Here is a 14,716-nt window from a genome sequence, read left to right as displayed (position 1 = left end):
TTATCTTTTCCATGGAAATTTAGTATCGGATGCATTTTTATAGATTAAAGGCCGTGGTAGAAAAATGACAGAAAAATTTGAAAACTGTGATCTCTCAAAGGTTAATGCAACAGTGATCATAAATTGTCACAGAAGTTGCAAAATCTGCTTATGTGGCAATTGGTGTCACATGAAGTCAGGTTATAAAGAAAGCCCAAGGGTCTGGCTCCGTTACAGACTGTCAGAATTCATAAGTGTGTGAAACTGGTAAGGGAGAGAGTCGTCAGCTAAGAAATAAGGTGGGATGCGCAGGACTCTGAGCTGTGCAGAGATGGGGTGACGAAGGAACACATTTAGATCTGGAATGGGAATGAACTTTTTTTCACTGAACCTCTTGTGTGCTACCCACACATTAGCCCTTACTCAGACCGCCTTGTATGTCAGACGTGTCTTGGGTGAAGAGGAGGGAGTGAAAGAGGTATGAAATATATTAATTAAATTATTTTATTTTAGTAAATATCACAAACTCATCCCATTCACAGAAGTTTTAGCAATTACAATTAAGAAAAATTTTGTCCATAATAGGCTGCTAAAAGAGAAAGACCTAGAATTCCAAGTGTAAGCCCTGTACCTACACATTTCCAAAGTCTACATGAAATAATAGGGGTTTCTGAAGTTGGGATACATGGAAGGGGATGTAGAAGAGGGAGGAACAAGCCTGAGAAGATGCATGCTATTTCTGATTTTGGGCCTATGAAATTTATTAGGGAAAAGGTAAAACTCGTATTTGAGTCTCCTAATGTGGCTCAATCTTTATTTGAGACTTTAAATCTTCCTCTAAATCCATCTCGTATGGAATAAACTGTGGTTGCCAGACTCTAAGTGCTGGTAGCATCTCCTGCATTTTTGGTACTAAAATTCAGGTTGCCTGCAAACGTGCTTAACAAAACTCACTGGATCAACCTGCTGTTCTTCCTTTTGCAGCAAGCAAGGTATGTCCCTTGCAGTTTTACCTTGTCTGAATATGTATAACAGTTCTAAAACACCAGAAGGGAAATTGTTAATTCATCTTGATTTGGATCCCTCTGTATGAGGGCTACATAAGCACTCTGCGTCCACCTCTGTCAACTACAGTTTCTTCTGAGTTTCAGTGACATCGTTTGCAGCAAAGGGATGTGGTACTGACTTATTAGAGTTAGTTTGGTTGTGTTTGTGCTTAGAAAAGGAATATTAATTGTGGATGATTAATCTGTATGCTTCTACACTGTTTTCAGTAACTTTCCTTACACCTGTTAATACTTTTTTAATGTTAACAGAAATACCGTGCCTGTCTAATGAGGTTATGATCGTTATGTTTATTTAGATGAACATGTCTGCAGCTGGTTTTTCACATTACCCAGGAGCAGCACTAGCTCAGCAGCTATGCCACTTCCTTGCAGCACTTAGTTGGTATAATTTTCTCTTTATTTTCTCTGTGAAGGTACTGTAAGTGGTATTTTAATCTTGCAGTTTGAAGGGTGTAGGGCAAGCAGCGGTGGCGAGGAAAACTAGGATCCATTGCTCTAACAAAGGATATGCGCAGTTTATCAGTTTCACGGGGAATTTGAGCGTTATTGTGCGATTATCTTTTAATTCACACCCCCCAATTTTTACAGTAGGGCGCAAGGTGAGGATGTAGCCGAGCTGCGAGAGGGCCCTGTGCTGTGGCTGCCTGCTGCCGTGTTCCTGTGTCACCACGAGGTGGGGCAGGTGACAACGGAGCGGGGAGCATGAGCATGCCCGGCGCAGCACAGCGGCGGCGCTCGCGGAGACCTGAGCCTCGGAACGGGTGTCGGGGTTGAACCAGCCAACAGCTAGTATTTGCACTTAGCGCCTTCCTCGTTTGCTTCTCTGTGAGGTTGCTGAGGCGCTGGCACAGGTTGCCCAGAGAAGCTGTGGTTGCCCCATCCCTGGCAGTGTTCAAGGCCAGGTTGGGTAGGGCTTGGCACAACCTGGTCTAGTGGAAGGTGTCCTGCCTGTGGCAGAGGCGTCGGAGCCGGGTGAGCTTTAGGGCCCCTTCCAATCCAGACCATTCTAAGGTTAATGTTACCCTTTGCATCAGTGAAAATAAAGTTTGCTTTGTTTTTCAGGTCCTTGAAAATTATTTAAAGGGCCTAAGAAGTCTTTTTTTGGGGGGGGGAGGGGGGGGAAATAAAACAAACCAAAAAAAAACCAACAGCAAAACACAAAACAACCTACCAGAAAAAACAACCCAAAACCAAAACACAAGCTAACCCACCCTTTTTTAAAAAATGGAATGACTCTCTGAAGTGCCATAGAAGTCCAAAAATTAAATAGTTGATTTATGTCACTTGCCTGTCTAGCCCAGTTCAAAAGTATGAAGTAAAAAAAACCCAACAAACCAAACAAAATGCACCCCAAAAAAAAACCCAACAACCTCCCCCCACCAACAAAAAAATGCTAAGACATGAAAGACATTCTTACTTTTTCCTTGAAAAAATAAAAAATTAAAATTGGTAGGTTAGCTTAGTTTTCATGCGTTGGAAGTTTTATTGGGATTTCCCTCCCCAGAGATTTTAGCTGTAAGTAGAAGTTTCTCTTTGAACTAGTTTAAACTAAGGCCTTCTTTCTTGTCACGCACAGACAGGGAAATACTGCAAGATGCTGGATTAGCTTGTTCGCTTTTCATTGTTTTCTTTTGTAGCAGCAATCCGTTTAGCTATGGTATGCTGAGTTTATCTGATTAGCACTTAATGAGTGAAGGGAATAAGGGAAATGTTGCATGAGTTACTTAATCCTAATAAAGTTTTCAGTACCTTCCCCCTCTTTCTAAATACCTGAACTTTCCTGACCCCCACCCCTTGCTTTTCCCCTCAGCTGCAGCTCATTCCCACACAAAAGGCGCTCCCCCTGCAGCTTTAACTGTCAGAAGTAGCGGTGCCATTAGCCAGATTTTGTTCAGTGCCCATTGGTCACAACATGCATCCTGCTCTACAGTGTTTGACAGTCTGTCTGGAGGTTTTACAGGTTCAGCTGCTGTTGTTATGCTGACTTGCATGCATTACCTGGGAACACTTACTGACTTAAAACACAACAACCTGGAGCACAAGTATTTCTATCTTAAAACCATCAGCTATAACTGTAAGCAATAAAATGGTTTCTTTAGTTCTATTAGCAGTGACATTTTAATAAGGATTCACTGGAGCCTGAATAATTACATTACATAAAGAAATTCAAGAAACATGAGGTTTAGTAATGCTTGAAAACCATGTGTGCTATACAGATTGAGGTTCTGTTACCATAATTATCTCGATAAGTTTCTTGTACAATTCATGTTTTTCTCTGGACTCCAACTTGTTTTCCCTCTTTTAGGATTAATTTTTAAATCACTTCATATTGCATTGTAAATTTTTTAATACAAAAGCAAAATTCTGAAAAATTTCTAGAAATAACCTGTATTAATTTATGCTGCTTAAATAGCTATTTGGTGGTTCTGTTAGTTTTGCAGAATTTTTTTTCAGAATAGATTTCTGCAAATCAGAATAGATTTCTGCAAAAATGCAGTTCTCTTAATACCAATGAAAATAGGTCAAACGATAGCACAACTGATGTCTGCAGGAGATTCCTTATACATGGTAGGTACTGTAGTGGTTGAAGTAATTAGGAAAAAGCTAAGGAAAAAAAATAGATAGTAAGACAATTCTTTTGCTCAGAAATCTGAATCTTTATAGGTAGGCACCTCTGAAAATATTTTCAGTTATACTTGTTTAAAAATACAAATTTTTAATAGCAATTATCTCATTTCTTTTATCACTATCAGTGTCCTGAATTTATAACAATAGTAATTATGTTAATAACTTTAGCAATAGGGGGCTAATAATAGCAGTAGCAATCCTGTTAGAGCAGAATGTGCATGTATGATTTTAAATAATTTTAAGGATATTTAAAGAATGCTAAAGGTGCAGGAATGCACCAATGTGCTTGAAAAGGGTCGAAGATGACTGTGAATGATTTTTGAGGTCTGCACAGTTTACTGCTGAGCATGTCCCAAGGATTTGTCTTCCTGGGTGAGGTACCGCACTGATGGTGTTCACGTTCCCAGTGCATAGCACTTCAGAGCACAGCCTGTACAGTTAAATTGCTGTCAGTACGGAGTCAGGCTGCAAATATTGCACTCTGAACTAAATGGTAGAAATTTCGGAGGAGTAATCCCTGTTTTATCACTTTGCTGACAGCCCAAATAGTGTCGTTTAAATTTCTTCTTGTTTCCATTATTGTTTTGTTTTGCTTTGTTTTTTGTCTGCTCCTGACTATGTACCACTCATGCCAAACTTCTATCCAGCCATCAAGATGGAAGAAAGGTGTTAATCTGTGAATTAGGTATTGAAATATTTTGTAATTTGATTCAAAGCTTTATTTAAATCATGAAAAGTATGTGTGTATGTTTTTCTTTTCCCCTCTCAGGTTTGCAATTATGTGTGGCTATATGTCTCAATTTGAAAGTGTACAAAACAAAATCAGGAATGGTTATCTCTTTAAGGTATGTTTTTGTAGGGTTTTCTGGGTTTTTTAAGCTATTCCTTTAAATTATTTCCTTATATAGTGAAAGACAGATTTTTCCAACACAGTAATTCAGCCTCGCAGGTCTATTTTAGTGTCAATGTTAAAATGAAAAAGATATCTTCATGTATGCAAATATATGCTTACAAAATACAAGAATTAAGGTAGGATTCTGGGAATAGCATTAAGATTTTTGTTTAATTTTGTAGTCAAAAGGGGGGGAGGAAAAGGGAGTAACAATTCTGGTTAGAAAATGAAACCATGAAGTATTAAGTGATGACCTAACGCAGTTCTGCAATCATCCTTCATGCTACCCTTAAGAAGTAATATTTGTTTTAACACTGTCTTTTCAAAGGTAACTGTGTTTTTTAGAGTTAGCAGTTTGTGTTATATGTGCTACTCCCTCCACTCCTTGTCCTCGCTGTTGCTTAGGCACTTTCCATCCCTTGCCCTCTCAGCCAGCATCCCCCCTTTCTGGGTGTCGGTGAAAGGCAGCAGATGTGTTCCACTTCCCAGGGAGTGCCAGGGATGTATCCCTATCACATCATGTCTGTGTTAGGGCTTGGAGTGTCACAGAGCTTTCCTACAAGAGAGCATTAATTATACATGAGCTGTGCCAAGAGATCTAAGCCCTGAGCTGGGACAAGCTGGGAACAACGAAGGGAAAATGACAAATAACGCAAGTGCTGCAGTTGTTTAAGGAAGGAATTTTAAAACAGCCTGCAGTGTTAGCCATAGCCTTTTCAGGGAAGTTTTCCTCTTCAGAAGTAAGTACTGAAATCCATATGAATAATTTGGAAATGTTCAGGATTTGGGGCATGAAAACATAGCTCCTCTCTGGATATTTTGTGGACAAAATGATAAAACAGTAGGCTCTAAGACCTGTATTACTCAGATATTTTAGTGACTGGCTTAATTGGGAAAACAGATATTGAGGGGCAGGGAATGGAACTTCAGAAGTAATATTTATTTTGTGAGGCAGATGCTAGTTAGGGGTGAAGTAACCGATTTTTTCTTCTAACTCAAGTTGAGCAATAAGAGCTTTCTTTAGTAAATTAGGGAGAGAAAGAAAGGTACTCATGATATCTAATGAAAATGGGTTTGGAAGAAGCACCTCATTAGATACTTTCTATGTGTTATGGTTTCAGTGTAAACTGAACTATTTTATTTTCTGAATTTCACATTATAGTAACAATTTTCTGTGTCAGGTACCATTTAAATGGGCAGTCACATTCCAAGGTGGAAGAGACTGTGTTTCAATGATGGGTGCTGGCATGTAAGATCTGTCAAAGAGAGTGATTGCTTTCTCCCTGATTTGGTGTGTGACAGTTTCCTAATACTAACTGTAAATAAAGTGAATTTAATGGAAGTTTTCGCCTTTTAAAGGCAAAAGTTCTTGAGTAATTTGATTGACCTTTAGAGCTGTGTAGCCATGTTGTAAATACAGCATGACTTTTGCATTGTGTGCGAAGTTGCTAAATCATGTTGTTTTTGGTGTCCCTCCACGAGGAAGGGGTTTGCCGGCTGAAAAATTTTTACGTTGTTAGAATGGAATCGCAGCAAAGAGGATTTTTTTATTTGTATATAATTTGCAGCAAACTGCCTAGAATGTAAACACACTCATAAACAAACATCGAAAGTGACTCTGATTTTCTTTCTAATAGGAGCATCTAGACAAAGCAATTGAACTTAAGCCTCAAGATCCTTTTTTATATTACCTAAATGGAAGATGGTGCTATTCAGTAAGTTGGATTTTATCTAACATATCTGAAATGAAATAGTGGGACTTAAGACAATGTAGGTATTTATTGAAGTAGATATTTTGAGCTAAATGAAGCACTACATTAACATGTCCTGAATTAACTTCCATATGTCTGATGTTAACTGCTGACCATTCCTTACATCAAGTAAGTTGTGCTTTTGTGTCCCTCATTGTTGTATTCAATTCTTATCTGAATGAATTAATGAAAAGTAATTGACATTTGGAATTTCAGTTCTTTTTCTGCCACAAACTTTCTGATAACATAGCCTTTTAGCAACTTTATTCCTCATCCATAACTGAAGTTAAAGGCATTTGCATGCCATGCGATTATGTCTGTGGCAGCAAGGATACTGTATTGGCTTGGTAAATTCCAGGAGAATGTCACAACAAAGATGCACACATAAAAATCTCTCTAATTTGTCCGAACATTTTGCAAGGGATACAGTTTTTACTATGTGAATGCAACAGGTGCTTTAAAAATTGTATTAATGATATAGTGGTAAGTGTTTCTATATGAAAAACTAAAGTAATTGGCTTACAAATTCAGCTGTGGACTAATTTTATTATTATTTTTAGAAAAATGGTGCTCGTAGTATGAGTTGGATTATTCTTAAGCTCACATCTTTGATGGTTCAGGTGGCTATCCTTACTAGCCCATCTCTAGCGCTGTGAAGAATCTTTCATCAGAATAAAATGTTCTTGCATAGCCTATGCTGTAAAAGATCATTGGGAGGTTTCTCAGAACAATAACTGCTAATGTGTAGTGACTTCCAACCCTGGCTTTTTCCTATAGCTGCTTTCAGTGCCAGTCACTACAAAGTGCCTGCAAACTGGGAAGGAGTTGCTGTGATAAATTGTAGACATTGTCTTTATCTGCAACAAGACTTAATGCAAAGTAATCTTTCAGCAGTTTTTTTCAGATCATACATTTAACTTTCAAAGAACTTTCAACAACTACATTTTTTCTCAGTTGATGTGAATAAGGAATGACACCAACTTTTTCAAAGAGCTTTTAATTTTGCTTTTCATCACGTTGTATTCTTGAATATCAGCATTAGCTATGCAAAAGTGGGTTGCTGAAGATTGTCCTAGGATATGCTAGCTATGCCTCTGAAGAGCATCTCTTTCACTAGTGATTCCTTAATCAATTTTATACCGTGTTGTGTCCAACAGCTGAATGCGGCTTCCATGTATGTCAAATACTCCCAGATGTTTTTCATGGCTTCTCACTTGAGCTGTAACTTTTGGAAACTTAACATGTAGTCCCAGTACACCTTGCTTTGTTCTTGTTGCACTGGCTTTTAACTCGTGTTTCATTTCAGTGACAATCACCACTTCCTGACTGAGTAATGCATGTAGTTTGTTGCACTGTATCATTACAAACTCATGTTTCACACTTGTAACATTTATGCAGGGCTTCCTTACTAAACATTGAAGTCATAGGTTAGCATTTGCTGTAGGGTATGACCTGACCTGCATTTTATTAAGTGAAACAATCCACCTAAACAGATGTAGCCACTGAAATACTTAAGTATTCGTTTCTGATTTTCTTTTTTTTTAATTCTTGCCTTCTATGACTGCCATGACAAAATGTAACTTGAAGCACTTAAAACAAGTTTGCATAGTACAAATAAATGAAAATATAGGACTGAATAAATTTTGTTGTAACTTCAGTGTTTTGCACACTTTCAGCAGCAGGATGAGGCCATCATTTGGCAATGTTAGTTTTGAGGCTCTACTGTGGAAGCTAGCTCTTAATCGTAGCCCAGTGAAGTTGGTGATCATAGAATCATAACCTCATTCATTTTATCAGACTGCATGAGTAGGTTTCTTTGCTGATCCTCTAACACAGGTTTTGGCTGTGCATGTAATATAGGTACATGTAGGAACTTGTGGAGATGTGGCAGATTCCTTGGTCCTGTTCTGTAGACTGTGCTGTTTCATGCTGTGGTAACTACCCCAAAAGTAGACTCTTAGACGTGGCATTGGCTCCAAATACATTATATGGGGTTATGATAGGGTGCTTGAAAACTTCATTTGTCACTCCTTCTCTGTACTGGTACCTGTAGATGGAGTGATGATGCTCCTCTTAGACCCTCTGTTTTTTCTGTTTAGTCTGGCTGCGGTTGAGGCTGGGAAGGCAGTGTTGTCCAGTGTGAGGAAATTAAAGAAGAAAAAGGGATGACTGAGGAAAGAAGGTTAGTTTTTACATACAGTCTAGCTGACTTTGGGGTCAAGTTAGAATTGGCCACAGTATTTGTTCTTTCATAAGTATAGCTTCTAGGGTGTTACTCTCTAATTTTAGTCATATATTCTTTTACTGAAACAGCTTAATTAAAAAAAGATACCTAGTATTTGATATTTTACAGGCTTTGGTAACACCTTGGGGAAAGCTGATGTACTTAAGTCTTCCTAGTAGAGTCAGATATTTCCTATTCATTCCCCATTTAATGTTGGGGGATCTTATTACTACCTTCTAGCACTGCTTTTTTGGGCTCACAAACTGAAAGAAAAAAATAAGTAAAGCATAAAAGAGTATAAAAGGGGATGCTTCAAGTGTTGTAACTCAAGGTTCCAGTTAATTTTCACAAATGAAGTTGAACAGAATTTTAGGTTAAAAGTTAAAAGTATACTGAGGACAAATGGAGAAGATTTATTGAAGGCTGAAACCTATATCCAGAGACTGTGTGCTGTACTAGTAAAAACTTTTGATTTGTGGGGTTTTGCCAGGATTTTTACAGAAATTTTGCCAGAGACTGCCATTTCTCATCTTCCCTCAGTGTAACACAGTACTTTGCAAAGAGCAATGGTATGGCAATGCCAGGTTTCTTTCTTAGCAGTTTTTCTTTCTGAGCCAGACCTGAAGCTGATGCCAAGTGTCCTAGCACCTTCCAGGAGGAAGGATGAGCTGCATTTTCACTGCCTTGCATCAGTGGGTATTTGCTTTTAGTGCACATCCAGAATTATGTCTCACCTTGTCCAAAATGCAAATTTTGCTGTTTCTTATTTCTGTTACCATTATAAAGCCAGGAGATACACAAATGAGGAAGATTCTGTTCTGATGTGTGTATCATCTCAGCTTTGTTTAAAAGTACTTCTGCAATCACAATCAGGTAGGCAAGATTTTCACTAATCATTTCATAGATGTCACAGTGGGCACAGTTTTGCCTGTGAGACTTGCTGTGTATGCAAGAAGCCACATACAATTCTAATGGTTTTCTGGTTTGTTTTGCAAAGGCGACAAGGGAGAAAAGACCCTTGATTTATTTATGCATTGAGCAAACATAACTGAACACCACTCGTAATGGATAACTCTAACAAGTATTGTTTTAATATTCCTTTTTTTCCAGAGCTGGTATGAACTTCTGCTCAGTGGTGATTTTTTCCCAGAGTAGCTTTAGTGAGAATTTTAGGAAAAGAAGATTACCATATAAGTGCAATGAAGATACTTTATCTAGTAAGTAAAGTAAACCAGTGTTTAGTATGTAAAAGAAATGTTACTATTCCAAAGAAAAGCAACAGCAGCAAAATCATTTTCATTTAAAATGTCTTTGGTAGTGGATGAAATTTTGTCTGCTTGGCCTTGTGTGACAAAACCAGGCTTTGTTAATTACATATCTTTCAGGGAAGGCATAATATTTTAAATACATGCTTGGGTTGGTTCATGCAATTTAAAATAAGTGCAGTGTTTAGAGCCTTTCTGGTTTCAGCTTTGTTGAGGGAAAGTAAAAACTACTTTGTTCTTCAGAGCAGCAAGAAATATTTATTGGAAGTCAATTGATGTGTGGTACATGGTCTATAGGAATAAGTTTTCTTTCCTTAGAGTTTTGGGTGCAATTATCTAATAATCCTTTACAATTATGTGTTTGTGGGCTTTTTTAGTGTTTTAATGCTTAGAATACTTTTAAAATGGAGTGTGTATCTAGTTAAGGCTTATGGCTACTTGCTGCTACAGGACTGGCACATAACAGTTAGCGTGTACTTCTGGATCTGGATCAGAGCCACCGATAAAGGCTAGTGGGATGTTAAAAATTAGATTTCTTGGGATTTTCTTTTTGATGGTTACATGCCATGTGTTGGATGCATCACTGGTTTATCCAATATCTGTACATCAGGGAACAAATTGACTCAGTTCCTTTGTCTGTGTGCTCTGTAAGTCTGCTCCCCTTACTGGAAAGTGAAAAGGCCAGGGAATTCAAGTTGTATAAATGCCTAAATGCCTGTGCAGACTGTCCTGGTTCCTTAGCTGGCAAGAAAGAGAATATTTGTGTTGGAAGCCAGTGTTTGAAAACTGCTGTCCAGTTACTTAATCTGTTCCAGAAGTCAAAACATTGCATAATTATTTAATATAATTTTACATTAATATATTGCAATGAAAAAGAAATAGAAACTCTCTGGGGACATTTAAGTAGATGCCATTAATATTTTACTGAAGCTGGATCAATGGGATGATTTTCCTTTATGAAAGACAACTGTGTGATCTGTCTTCAGTGAGCTATTAGCAAGGAAACATGGGAGGAGGAAATCCTTTAGGATTGTAAATCAGTGAATTGGCTGAATTTTCAATCCAAGTGAAATCTGGGATTTTAAAAGGACTGTCAATGAGCAGGGTTTTCATCTCATCAAAAGATGAGGAGACAGGAAAACAAATTCCAACTAGTGTTTTGGTTCATATGTGATTTTTTGCTGATCCTAGGCTAAGGAAGTGAAAGGGATTTTAGGAAATCCCTTTTCCCAGTACTTAGGGGAGAACAATATTTTCTGTCTTGGTCTTCAGAGGAACATGAGGCCTGGTAGGAGCTTGCTGGGTATGAACTTTATGGTCAGCTGCAGGCTAACTCTGTGGGTGGCTTTCTTCCATCTTTAGTACTAGTAGAGATTTGAGTAGAATAAATGGATGAGAGCTTGCTGTTTGACAGATGTAGATGAAAAACTTTGAGACAAGGGTCTGCTTTAGCTTTGGGATGCTGAAGAGTGGCCTCCTTTCCTTGGCAGAGGCCAGGATGTCATGGTCACTCCCTCCCCTCCAGCCCTAGGGAAGTTCAGGACTTGGTTGAAGGTCCCTCACGCCACTGTTTCCTGCTCTTGAGAGATTGGGACCAGCTCTCCTCATGGCAGCTGGGGAGCGATGTGCCTCCTGTGACCCAGTAAATTATAACCTGATATTCTATGGAAACACAGTGTTCCTTGCAGTGCTTTTGTGAATTTTCCGGCTGCTGGGAGGACAGATGTCAGGACTTTGGAGACCTAAAAAACCAAAACTCACTTTAGGTTTGGAAATCATCTCTAGGGCAAGGACAATCTTCATTCTTTAATTTTGTTGTGGTTGTAGCTAGTACTTGCTGGAGAAGCTGCTTTTATTATTTTCTGCTGTCCTATACCATTCTTGAAGCTTGCATTAAGTGAAATTATGGTTCTGCTGAAGCTGATGAGAGTTACATTCTCCTGGTTCTTGATTTTATATGGAGCTCCAGATACGCTTTGCACTATTTGGAATAACCTTAGAATCCTAGACTAGTTAGGGTTGGAAAGGACCTTAAGATCATCAAGTTCCAACGCCCCTGCCATGGGCAGGGACATCTCACACTAAACCATGTCACCCAAGACTCCGTCCAACCCGGCCTTGAACACTGCCAGGGATGGAGCATTCACAACTTCCTTGGGCAGCCCATTCCAGTGCCTCACCACCCTTACAGTGAAGAACTTCCTCCTTGTATCCAATCTAAACTTCCCCTGTTTAAGTCTGAACCTGTTACCCCTTGTCCTGTCACTACCACACCTAATAAAGAGTCCCTCCCCAGCATTGTTATAGTCCCCCTTCAGATACTGGAAGGCTGCTGTGAGGTTTCCATGCAGCCTTCTCTTCTCCAGGCTAAGTTCAACCTTGACTGCAGAAGTCAAATTTGCAGTACACTAGAGCATGTTACACCAAGGTTTCTGTTGCCTGTGCTTGCTTCCACCCAGAGAATGCTTAATAAAGTTAGTTGATATAGTAGAAATGATGTTTCCATTTCACTGGATGTAGCGTAAGATACTGTAATAAAGTTATTACAAATTACAGACTGTGCTTGTGTGTGTTTAAGCAAAGGGTGTAATTTCCTGTTCATCATTGTTGCTCCAGGACACAATTTTGTGTCTTGCGTAAAAGGGGGCAGACTGACTCAGGTGGGGTGTGGTTCAGCCGTTGTGATGGGATTCACCTCATCTGTCTTAAGCTATCCACAAGGTATAATTGTCTATGCTCCTTTTGTAGTTGAAGGGAAGAAGAGAAAGAGACAAGTGTTCATCCCAGACTAACATAGGTGAAGGGAAATTGCCTTTCACTATATTGACCATGCAAGGAACCTGGACAACTCATATAAGCAAGGCACTTCATTTATGGATGGCTGGAGTTAGCTGCAATGAATTCAAGCCAGTGGCATGTAAGGCTGACTGCTGAAAACATCCAGGAACTCAGACTATCTGTGTAACAAAGTATAATGCTGTAGCCAGCGCAGCTTACAGAAAACTCACTATTGTGCATAGATGCATTTCACTTTTAAACATTAAACGTTTTAGATTGGTGGGATTTGTAATATAAAAACGGCCAAGTGCATATATGTTTGCACTTTTAAAAGTGAATAATGCAAAGCAGCACCTAAGCCAGACAAAATAATGACTAAAACCTCAGTAAATCAGTTCTGATTAAATCTTGTAAGAAAAGAAAACAACTGCCAGGAAGAACTTGTGTTTTCAATAGGTAATTGTAACTCCACATGGAAAAACTGCAATTTTGTTTCCTCACTATTGCATAACAGCAGACACATGTGTGGTAGTTGTATCTGTGCAGTATATGTGCATATACATTCACTTTATTTCTTCTCTTCATCTGTAAGCTGCCTCTATCTCCATGTGAAGAACCTAGAAATACGGAAATCCCCTTCCTCTTCCAAAAAGACTCCTGCAGCAGTAGATTGGCATGAAGAAAACAATTGCAAAAATCCTTCTTATATTTCTTGTGGAATATGCCTCAGAAACTATAGAACAGCTGGGGAAGTTAAGTGTGTGAGGGAATTAAATACATACCTACAATTTGGAGTTTTAACCAGCATGCTTTCTGTGCAGCATTCTGTGCTGCAGTTTTTAACACAGTATGGAAGCACTGCAGCGCAGAGAGGGGAACCATCTTGTTGCTTCAATGAATAAGAACTGTGGGATTGTTAGAGTGCATTTGTAAACCACACTTAATTCGCTTAGAAGAGAATTCAACAGTGGGATATGTGTGTGTGAGAGAGAGAAGCATCCTTAATATTGTTTCTCTCTGGCATATAATTTTTAGTGGTTTTGTGGGAAAGACTTACTGTTGCCATTTAACAAATAAGGCATTAGACTCTGCTGAACAACCAGCAAGACTTGACCAGGATCCCTTCTGTCTCCAAGCAATATTGGTCTTATGTAGCTAGAGTCGTTTGAGGCAGTCCTACACCTTTTTCTGTTGCATGCTGGCCTGTATTTATACTCATTGCAATGGTATTTTGGGGGCAGTTTGCAACAAGAAATACATAGAGCTTGATATCTCTCTAAAAGAGAAGTATTCTGGTTGATGGCTGTGGGTAGTTATGTGTGGATGGATTCTTGTATTTTACCATAACAAACTGACATCTGCTGGGTTGCTGCATTTAGCAGTAACAGCCCTGATAAGATTGGGAAGCCAGGGAATGAGGCAGAAATAAACTAAAGCTATCCAAAGCCACTTTAATTTTTACAGCAGTAGGACAGATTTGAGTTCAAGGCTCAACTCTGTTATTTGAATTGCAGTTTCCTCTGAAAAAGAGCTGTCTCTTTGACTCATACTTCACTTCCAGCTCTCTCATGAGAGGCTCTCTTTCTTTGCATGTGTGTATCCCTTCTGTGTGTTGCCTCTGCATAGGCCAGGCCGTAAATTGCTATGGAACCTTGGTTTTTATCATTTTTAAACTCAGCTCTACTCTGTGACAGGAGCCATGAGTGCTGTGGTTCAAATACTGATGTGAAGGAATAAAGTCCTGACTTTCCTTTACAGATGTAGTAAAGTGTCTGAAGCAGGTGGCTTCACTTCCCCATTTAAACAGGCTCCAGTCTCATACTGCATTTCTTAGCAGCTCCATCCTCCATTAGGGATGTGAGGTGTGTTTTGCCAGGTTTGGTGAGGGAGCCAAATTCCTTATGGCAGTAACCAGAGCAGTTTCTGTTAGTTGTCAGTACATGTAAGGGAAGAAGTCATATATATTGTGTGGCGGTATCACAGTTGCCTACACTTCTTTTACAGCAGCCCATGTTTCTGAAATGAGATCTTTGGCAAGTGTTGTTTGTCAGATTTGAAGAGGAAAATATGAAGCTTATTTCTTAACAGTGGTTGTCACTAGCTTCTGTGTAATAAATGAACTTGTTTTACAA

The 14,716-nt window shown here is 39.0% G+C and overlaps 1 protein-coding gene across 4 annotated transcripts in view; it reads left to right on the top strand.

Annotated features, from left to right (window-relative positions):
- RMDN2 (regulator of microtubule dynamics 2) overlaps window positions 1-14,716 on the top strand; it is a 48,919-nt gene that overhangs the window by 19,802 nt on the left and 14,401 nt on the right. For all 4 annotated transcript variants that reach the window (XR_009966812.1, XR_009966811.1, XM_062629545.1 and 1 more), the window contains 2 exons: window positions 4,444-4,519; window positions 6,204-6,281. Coding sequence is in view for 2 of the 4 variants with exons in the window: in XM_062629545.1 (XP_062485529.1) it covers window positions 4,444-4,519; window positions 6,204-6,281 (154 nt within the window). In the remaining 2 variants the exon portion in view is untranslated. The remainder of the gene's footprint in view (window positions 1-4,443; window positions 4,520-6,203; window positions 6,282-14,716) is intronic.

This window comes from Pezoporus occidentalis, unplaced genomic scaffold (assembly GCF_034315485.1).
Source record: "Pezoporus occidentalis ecotype Australia unplaced genomic scaffold, CSIRO_AGI_Poc_V1 ctg34, whole genome shotgun sequence".
Taxonomy (NCBI): Eukaryota; Metazoa; Chordata; class Aves; order Psittaciformes; family Psittacidae; genus Pezoporus; species Pezoporus occidentalis.
The sequence above is the reverse complement of the archived record's forward strand: the minus strand, read 5'-3'. Positions and strand labels throughout refer to the sequence as shown.